The sequence below is a fragment of the Drosophila mojavensis genome, unplaced genomic scaffold, assembly GCF_018153725.1.
Source record: "Drosophila mojavensis isolate 15081-1352.22 unplaced genomic scaffold, ASM1815372v1 contig_49, whole genome shotgun sequence".
In the NCBI taxonomy this organism is placed as follows: Eukaryota; Metazoa; Arthropoda; class Insecta; order Diptera; family Drosophilidae; genus Drosophila; species Drosophila mojavensis.
Window position 1 is genome coordinate 1,548,118 of NW_025318872.1, and position 10,269 is coordinate 1,558,386.

At 42.0% G+C, this 10,269-nt stretch overlaps 1 protein-coding gene across 1 annotated transcript; it reads left to right on the forward strand.

Moving 5' to 3' along the window:
- Positions 1-330: 330 nt before the first annotated feature.
- Positions 331-1,762, forward strand: LOC6577890 (fork head domain transcription factor slp1). The gene has a single exon (XM_002003785.4). The coding sequence runs from the start codon at positions 474-476 to the stop codon at positions 1,500-1,502; it is 1,029 nt and encodes a 342-aa protein (XP_002003821.1). The 5' UTR covers positions 331-473; the 3' UTR covers positions 1,503-1,762.
- Positions 1,763-10,269: the final 8,507 nt, after the last annotated feature.

Genomic DNA, 10,269 nt, shown 5'->3' on the forward strand with positions numbered 1-10,269 from the left:
TTTGGATTGGATGTAATGGATATTTTGACGCCGAGCCAAGCAAAGGGCTGCAAATAAACATCCACAAGTTCCAAAACAAACGGCAACAGCAACAAAAACAAACAGCGAAGCAGAGGCATGCGCATGTGTGTGTGCCAGTGTTTGTGTGTGGATGGCAAGTGGAACAAAATGGTCAGCCAAACCGGTTTGAGCGAGAGGCGGAGTCTATGCTCGCCGTCTACCTAACACAGCGCGCTCTCTGAGCGCATGCGTTCGTGTGCGTGTGTGTGTGTGGTTGCGTGCGTGTGGATTTTCGTGAGAGGCGTTCGGTATAAATAGTGGGCTGCGCAGCTGTGAAGAGTCAGTATTGAGCTACGCATCGCAACGTTCACAACGAAACAGTTACTGCAAAACTCGTGTGTTCCGTTTGAGAAAAATATCAAAGCAATTTGAACAGCAAATATTTGTAAAGACTTACAAGAAACAGAAAAGAAATGGTGAAAAGTGTCTGCGAAATGGAATTCAAAAGCAATTTCTCCATCGATGCCATCTTGGCTAAGAAACCCACAGCTCCAGTGATCAAGCACGAGCCCATGCCACATCACCAGCAGACGTATCATCCATATGCCAACTCGGATGGTGAGCTATCAGCATCCGAAGATTTCGACAGCCCCTCTCGCACCAGCACGCCCATGAGCAGCGCTGCCGAATCGCTGTCATCGCAGCATAATGATAAACTGGATGTGGAGGAATTCGATGATGAGGACATCGAGCTGGACGGAGAGGAAAGTGATGGCAGCAGCGAACTGGCCGGCAATCCCAGCAAAAAGCAAAAGACCAGCACTGGCAGCAATGACAACAAGAAGCCGCCCTACAGCTACAATGCGCTCATCATGATGGCCATCCAGGACAGTCCCGAGCAGCGTCTGACCCTCAATGGCATCTATCAGTACCTGATCAATCGCTTCCCCTACTTCAAGGCCAACAAGCGCGGCTGGCAGAACTCCATTCGCCACAATTTGAGCTTGAATAAATGCTTCACCAAGATCCCGCGCAGCTACGATGATCCCGGCAAGGGCAACTACTGGATTCTGGACCCATCTGCCGAGGAGGTGTTCATTGGTGAGACCACGGGCAAGCTGCGCCGCAAGAATCCGGGCGCCAGCCGCACCCGCCTCGCCGCCTACCGCCAGGCCATCTTCTCGCCCATGCTAGCCGGCGGCTATGGTGCACCAGCTGGCTACGGCTATCCGGGCATGCCCTTTGCCGGCGCTGCTGCTGCTGCTGCCGCCGCTGCTTTGTATCAACGCATGAATCCGGCTGCCTATCAGGCGGCTGCTGCTGCTGCGGCAATGGCTGGCTATGGCCAGCCCCAGATGCAATATCAACCGGCTGCTGCACCACCGCCACAGCACAGCGCACCCGCTGCCGCCCATCCGCAGCTGCAGGGCTACCCGGGCGCACACATGAATGCCGAGCTCTTTCAACGCATGCAGTTCTTTGGAAAGTTTCCGGCCAGCTAAGGCGTTCACGGCTGTTTGCCACGCCCAGCGTTTTGGTTTAATGGGACAAGGCTTTGATAAAGCCGCCGTCGCCGCCGTCACCATCGTCGTCGTCGTCGTCATCGTTGTCAACAGCAAGGAGCCGCGCACAAAATCCCCTTTGACGTCTAAATGATGCATTTAGCAAAAAAATCAAATAATTTTTTGTGACCAGCGCCGGCCTGGACAGCCGGTTAGCTATTTGGCTAGCAATTGAGTAGCAGCGCCCCAGGCAGAGAAAACAATTCAGCTACAGCTGCCACGCCGTCTTGGCGGCTTGTGGTTTGACTACATTAGAAATAAGCCCTAAGCAATATATATTCTTAAAACAAATAAAAAAGCATATAAAATTAAAAAAATACTATGAATTTTAATACAATATATTTCAATTTCTTTAAATTTCAGTTTTCCTAGCTACTTTAAGCTGCTTCTAGCTACTTTTAGATCTTTTTAGCTACTGCTATTATGAACTTAATTCATTTTTAGCTACTCCAGTTTAGATCTAGCTTTTATTTGCAGACCTGTAGTGTGCTTAACCATTTCCAAGCTATTTTTAGCTTTTTATCTAACTGTTTTCCCTATATGATTTAGCCGCTTTGCTCATCTATTAGCTGCCTTTAGCTGTCTGATGACTTAATTAGGCGGCAAACATGAGATTTGTTTGAAGCTTCTCGCTGCGAGAGAAAAGGGGCGATCATCTTTGTTGTTGTTGTCGTTGTTGTTGCTGCTGTTGTTATCGATGTTGTCGTTGTTGTTGCTGTGTTGTTGTCTCAATTTCTTGGCTCTTTACATGCCCAGTGACAACTCCAGCTGTGCCCCGCACCGCAGGTAATCCAACTATGAACCTTTGCTCGTAGGACTCCGCGCCGGGGTCCAGTTCCAGCCAGGCCATTGTCTAAGGCAGCACACGTCTATTTGCCTACACACACACATGTCAGTGTATGTGTGTATGTGTGTAAATACAGCAATTTTTCTTAACTTTTGTTATACAATTTTTCAACTAATATGCCTGGGTAAAAGTGAAAGATGAGAACCCTAGCAAAAAGGGCACCGACAATGCCAACCAGGGGCCACTTTTTTCTTATATCTTCGACTGCTTCTCCTTCTTCTTCTTCTTCTTCTGGATCTTCTACAAGGCGAAGGCGTTGTTCAAAATTTCTCAAACTGTTTTTGTTCTCTTACCCAAATGTTGATGTCTTCATTTTCAAATATTCCAAAATTTTTCAAGCGGCAAACGCGCTTTGATCACTTGCCATAGATGCAGCTGTATGTGTGTTTGTGTGTGTGTGTTAAGTGCGCATCTGAGTGAAACATGTGAGAAAAGCGGAGCATCAACATTATCTGAATAAACATCATCATCATCATTATCAGGCTCGGCCAGAGCCATCGATGGCATCAACAAGTTCTTGATCTAACAAGACCTGCTCATATCATAAATACTGCGCTTTTCTTACTCTCTCCCTCTCTCTCTCTCTCTCTCTCTCTGTCTGGCTAGATTTGTTTAGGAAAATGATAATTAATAACATCGTTAGTCAGTTCAGTTGGGGAACATTGTGTGAGTGAGCGACGGCTGCAGTAGCAATTATCATACTCGTATTTTCATCTTATATTTTCCTTCTCTTTTCTTCTCCACTCTCTTCGCTCTTCGCTCTCATTTTATTCCATTTTCAATAATTGTAAATTATTGTCCGGTCTTTGTGTCTGTTTTGGGTTTGTTTGTTGGTAAATCATGTTATTGAAACGATTAGCTGGCAGTTTTATAGGGTGCCAAGCCAAAGACTGGGGGAGTGGGGGAACACTCGTTTGTACCATGCGGGGGCTACAGTGTGAACAGTTGTTGTAAGTCGAAAATTAGCCTGACAGTTGCTGCCATATGAACATTAGGTGAAGGCTTAGCTGAGATGGATATATTCAAATCTATAGATATCAGAATTTTAAGCCCTATGAAGCCCTTGGAATAGGGAATATTTCTTTGTTGATAATACTTTTAGCTGAAACGCCAGCGAATACATACTTAATGAATTTTTCATAAGTCTCAAGAGTCAGTCTGCAATTAGTTCTCTATATAAATTTTCCCTTTTCGATTTACCAATCGCCTAAGAGATGTATATGTCTATATATGATCTTAGGCAAATCAATATTTTTGCTGTCTCTGAAAGGATGAAAGTTACCACGCCCCTGATGGGCACAAATATATAGCTACTATATAAGTTTTTCTTTAAATTAAAAATGTATATTAAATAGAACCGAAAACTCTGTCGGATTTCTAATAATAGCATTATTAGGTGGAAGCAAAATATTTAAAAACTGTATTTCTCTTTAAATAATTTCTACATCCTTACGAATTATATTTTTAAATATTAATCTATCAACTATTTCTTTTCACTATTTTTCCAAATCTCATTTTCTGCTTTAATATCTTGCATAATAAATAATTAAAATTCGAGTTGTTTTTCTCTATCCAAGCCAGCTTTGCGCATTTCGGTTTAGTTTATTTGCTGTTTAACATATTTGGGGCTTATGCACGGCTTAGCGGCATGGAAGAGTTAAATCGGTTTGCGGGCCCACAGATAAAACCCATATGCCATCCAATATTTTGCATATAAAAGCCAAGCTTAGCCAGCGACTTAGCCCATGAAACTTTGTGTACGATTAGAACACACAAAAGAAGAGGAAACCTATATAGCTGGGATAGGTTAGGCTAGGATAGGAGACGGTGTCTGGCATGGTAGAGCACATTGTTTGATTGGGTATATCTGGGCCTGGGCTTAAGTAGCTGCTTGTTATTGAAATAGTTTGGATGAGCGCATTATATACTTAACACATTTCTGCAATTTGCGCTCTATGGCTGCTCGGGATTTGCTGAATTGGATTCGAAATGAATCCACTTACCTAAGCCACAGCCAGGACACGGACTGATTGTCCGACTCAGCCTCAGCCTCTGCCTCGGCCTCGGCCTCGGAGTTCGTCTAAGTCGCTAAAGCAGTTTGCGGACTAAGACGGGGTTGCGGCTTGATTGTGTTGATTGTATTGGCTTGTCTCGGGGCCTGGAATTATTGGTCCATAGCTGCCGGGGATTTTGCTTAACTGTATCACAGACACAACGTCTTAGCAGCGCATTCGCATTGTGAGGTCGCACTGTAGTAGCACGCGTTCAAGCTACGCTTAACCAGTTTCGAGTTGAGTTGAGTTTGAGTTTGAGTTTGAGAATTGGCTTAAGTGCTCGACATGCAATTTACAAAGATAACAAGCAGAAGCAGCCGAAAAACGGATCTGCCTTACTTTATCTTATTACCCGGGTTAAGTGCAGGGATTACGATGTCGAAAGAGCAGCAGCAGCAACATCAGTACAAAAGCCAGTCTCCGGGCTAGTCCAGATGCCCAAGCTGATTACCTTTAGGGTGTCTCCTATTCTTCCAGCAGCGCAGCGTGCAACGAGCTGCGTGTGCCGCTTGTTACACTTTTTGTGCATTTAGTCTGTGCCCCAGGATGAGGCAGACGGTGCAGTAACTCATCTCCTGCTTGGTAATCCAAGCCCAGTTTCATTAATGATTCAAGCCCATCTTTCTCTCCCCATCTCTTTCTATCTCTCTTTGCAAACCTCTCCTTTTTTGTGTGGCATAAATATTTTATATATATTGTATATAGTTCAGCTAGTTGGGCGCTTTGTTTGCCTTGAGGTTTAACCCAACGCGTTTCGGGTTTAGTCGCTTTGTTTCGCTAGGATTGAGCTCTTGAGGTGCTGTAGAGAAAATTGTTAAGAGATTAGATAGATACATCGATAGATAGACCAGAGGCTAAAGAACTTCGCTAAGGATGTGTGTATGGAGAGAGAGAGAGAGAGAAAGAGAGGGAGAGAAGGGTAGGTGTTGGCTTTTTAGAGGGTAGATGTAGGAAATGTAAATTGCAATAATCAGTTATCAAGATTGAAGATATGGAATAGATAGAAAAGTAAGAAGAATATGCAAAGCAAGAATTGAAATGATATATTTTTAGAAATAGGTAGAATATTTACAAATTCAATACAAATATTTCTAGCTTAAAAAGTTATAAAAATTATTTTAGTACTTATAACAAAAGGAAATTTCTCTAAATATTTTGAAAAGTATTGAATGAAATATATATATTATTTTTTAATTAAATAAATATTTAAGAAGAATATATTAATGAATATATAATTCCTATTTATCAAATGCTCAAGAAATACATTTAAAAATAGTTAAAATTAATTAGTAGCAATAAAATGAAATTCTAAAAATGATAGAAAGTAAATGAATTATACATATATTAATTATTTAAAAATTATAAATAATTATTGCAAAAACTCTTTCAAAAGTTTATAAATTATATGCAAATTTAAATGAGCCTCTGTTAGATAACATATTTTTTTGTTGCTTTGCTTAGTTATTAATAAATAAATAAGAAGTCTTGGTCTAATTTAATTCTTTGCATGCTTTTCATATGGCGATCACCTTCCTTGGGGCATCGCGTGCGACATCTGATTGTTGACTGTTGCAGCTGGAGGCATCTGCAAGCGTCTGACATCAGAGTTCATATGGCAAGTTGTCATGCCCATATTGTGTGTTGTCAACCCGACTGAACTCACTTCCGTTCTGGGCTCTAGCATCAGGGGAAGAGTTGGGCACCCAATCAAGTGTGACGAGCGGGCCCAGTCATTGGACTGAGACAGCAACCTCAAGTGCATTCATTATTCATACTCATTCATAATTTCTTTTAATTGTACGCGTATTTCGCTGCTCTTCTTCTTTACTCTTTTTGTTGTTGATCTAAAGTATTTTTTACGCTAACAATTGGCCAGCAGCTGGTGCTGCTACTATTCATTCATATAGTACATTTATTTATTGTGCTGAATTGGTTCCGTTCCGCGCGAGGTTCACAGTGTCAGAGCGTCGGAGCATCAGAGTCAGAGTCCGAGCTCGAGTCCGAGTCCGAGTGCGCATCTGATTCTGATGCATGGCCCCTGATGCTGCCCCCGATGTGCCCCCGATGGCGCGTAAATTAACTTAATTGAAATTCGGGTCAACAGAGAGGCCAAGATAATGAAAGAAAGACTAATTAGAGAGCAACTCTCGTCACTCGCCTAGACTACTATATGCCAATACCCTCCGCAACCCAACCAATCTACCCACATGCTGGCGGTCTGAGTGCCTTTGTGTCTCTGTGTGTGTGTTTGTGAGTGTGTCGTCTACAAATATTTTTCAAATATTTTCATCGCTGGGCAGCAACAATTTCATTCATTATTTGATTAGTGTTTGTGCCATGGGTTAACAATTATTTTATTAATAAATATTTGAATGTGTGCTCTGCCCCCATCTGTGGCCACTCTGACCACCGCACATTGCATTCAATTAAAAACACATTTTGTGGTCACTCGCTGTCACACAGTGCGAGGGAGACAGGGAGGCAGCGAGGGAGGGGGAGGCAGCTTTATATAGGTGACACGCCCGACCAAGACTTGCAAGGCTTCCATCTATATATGTATATACACTCTTGAGCTGCTCTCAGTTCTCAATTGCCGATCGATAAGTGTCGCACACAATTTAAATACGTAACTCAACTACTTAGTGCCAGTTTGTGGGTCGCCAGCAATGAGTCGAAGACATAAATCATTGATTATAAATTGACATCTGACTACCGTTTGCTAGCCTATCGTATATAGCCTTGAGTGCACTAGTGCTATAGATTAAATGTGGCAAATCATAAATATCTCAAATACTTGTCTATTTCAATAAGCCTTTCAATAGTCTTTGCAATCGACTATCCACTTTTCTAGAGAGCTGTAGTTGTATATAAAATGAATTCAAATGTTGTGTATATTTATATTTATTTTAAAAATTTGTTATAAATCTAAAAATTAAAGTTTTCTATAAAACTTTTATATTATATGTATTTTATATCAAGAGACTCAAATTATCAATATATATAAATTATTTATTGTTTTTACTATTATAAATATATTAAATATATATATATATATATATATAATATTATTGTTATTATAATGATAATATATTATTTTTTTGTATATATCCACAATTGGTTTGTTTCTTTCTTCTCTCAAGTAACTTCCTGCTAATTGTCTGTTCACGCTGCTTGTCATCCTTTCAATTGCACTTGGTAACCCCCAACTTCCTTTTGGCAGATCTTAGAGATAGAGAACCCATGTCGGTTGACAGATTTCACACTGATACAGTGGGCGCTCAGCAGGGGCGACCATTGACTGCCAACACATTGGACAAATGAAGCCAGGCCAAAGGCGGCCAGCGCGCTGGACCTCAATTAAATTGATTTGGATCAGCGGCTAGTGGAAACCAAGTGACCGACCAGGCGACCGGCAACTGGCAACAGGCGTCAGCCACCAGCATAATCAATGTTAGCGCTTGATCTAGCGAATACCCTGCACAATGAGTGCGAAGCGGCTATGATCAGCCTTAATGTGAAATGTAATTGTTTGCTAATAAAATTTATGGACTTTCAGCTTCGTTGGTTGCTTTTCATTTCTAAGAAATTGCAGGGTATGTTCTAGTCGCGCGTCTCACCATTTACAGCTTCTTGCTGCTGTCCGATTATGCAGCAATAAATCCGCAAATGAACCCGCAGCAGCAGCAGTCGCTTCTCAGTTTAAGTTGTGGATTCGGTATGGGCAATGGCAATGGCACTGGGAATGGGAATGGGAAAGGGACTGGGCATTGGGTCTGGACAGTGGGAAGAGGGCATCGTAATGGGAATCGTGTGCGTGGCCACTGACTTTTAAGCTGAGCTGCAGCCACCGCAGTCGCAGCACCCTTCTGCTGCTTGTTGCTGTTGTTGCGCTTTATTTGTGCTCGTTGTTGCTGTTAATTGTTACGCAGTTCATTAACGCACACAAACAACAACAACAACCACAGTAGCGGCAGCGGCAGCTCAGTACACACAAATCGTGTTTGCCCCTTTAAGTTGCCACCCTCGCGTGGCACACGCGACCAGTTGCCCTGCCCCCACACCCCTCCGTCGTTTGCCCATTTCAATTTCCCTGCGCCAGCAGCAACATCAGCTAACGATGACATCTAAGCGGTTGCCCGTCGACGCTAACGATGTTCGTCATCTTGTTGTTGTTGTTGTTGTTGTTGTTGTCGGTTGTTGTTGCTGTCGGCTGTTGGTGTTGGCGCTGCGTGAGTTTTGGCAGTGTTTCTTTTCGTTAAATGCGTGTAAATCAGTTTATAACACATTGTCAACAATTATCAAGTGTTAGTCTATAAAAAAAGCAAGAATGAGGGGCTGCTCACACAGCTGTAAGAGACGCGGGCGGAGGCAGAGGCAAAGTTTGCGTTTAGAAAACACAGCAGATTTGGTATTTTGCTTTTTTACATAGCATATTTTGAGTGACTGGGCTATGTGACTAGGAATGTCGTCCTTAGGTCGGTCAAAAATGAAATAGCAGATTGGGTTCAAATATCAGGAGAAATCTTGTAGAGTAGAGAAAACAAGAAATTTTTGTAGATTTAATACAAGTCAAAGGATATTAATATAAAACAATTGAGATAATCAGCGTCTCATATATAATAATATGTATGTCTGTATATATAACTTACGTTTGAGAAGACTAGACATTCAAGGGGAGAACCCAACTTATATGGCTTAGTTCATATTCGAACGAGAAATAGTTTAGACATATTGTTACTAAATTATATCAAATATATTACTTTATTGAACACAAAGTTATTTATAGTCCCGAGAGCCTTACTCAGCGCCCATATTCATTAGTACTCTAATATGGGAGCGCTTAACTTATATAATAATTATAATTACGGTTTAAGACATATTTTACAAATGTTTTAAGGCAACTAGTTTTTAACTACACAGAGAGCAAAATATTTATAAATAAATTAAATTTGTTTATACCTATACATATATACAATTTATAAACAATTTCTTACCATACTAGCTTTTATATCTTAGAGTATTCAACAGGCATGTAGATGAATAACTGAGCAAAACTTAATTTCCTCATTTCATTTCCTAGAGTAATCAATAGTCGATCAGCTATACATTCTTTTTCTTTGCTTACTCTAAGCTCAAATCTCGATGCTGGTGCTGCTGTTGGTGTTAACCACCCGTCGTTAACCATACGCTGTTTCTTGCACCCCCTTTAGCATCCGCCCCTTGGCCCGTGCAGCCCTGCACCCTTGCGCCCTTGGGCTTTCACACTTGTAACACACTCGTTTGGCTGTTTATTTGCACAACGAAGCACACGATAATAACAACAATAACAGAGAAAGAGAGAGGCAAAGTGAGAGCGAGCGAGAGTGAGAGAGAGAGAGAGAGAGAGAGAGAGAGAGAGAGAGATGGCAATGTCCAAAACTGTCCGTTGTCCTGTGAAAGGAACCCGTTGAGCGGAAAAGCTGTTCTGTGCATGATTTTCACAAAATTTGGCCAATTTGCCAGAAAAGCGGGGCAGAGTCCCATAGCAACCCACCGCCCCCATAACCAGGCGCCTAACAAAAAGCCAGGGTATATTGCAGCAGAGTAAGTGTAACAGTTCAACTGGACCAGAGCATCAGAATGCGCCTTAAACGAAATCAGATGTCAGTCGGGGCCAAAACATAAGGGTTTTAGCCGTAACCCTCAGCCCTTAGTCCTTAACTGTTAACCCTTTGCTGGCTTTAATCGAGACAAATCCCGCGCACTGATGTTGGAAAATATTTGCATGGCTAAGCGACGGCGATTAGGCTGAAAAATAGTCCAATGT

Bases quoted from the DNA above. Each gene is read 5' to 3' on its own strand.
- LOC6577890 (XM_002003785.4), top strand. From the start codon at position 474: ATGGTGAAAAGTGTCTGCGAAATGGAATTCAAAAGCAATTTCTCCATC.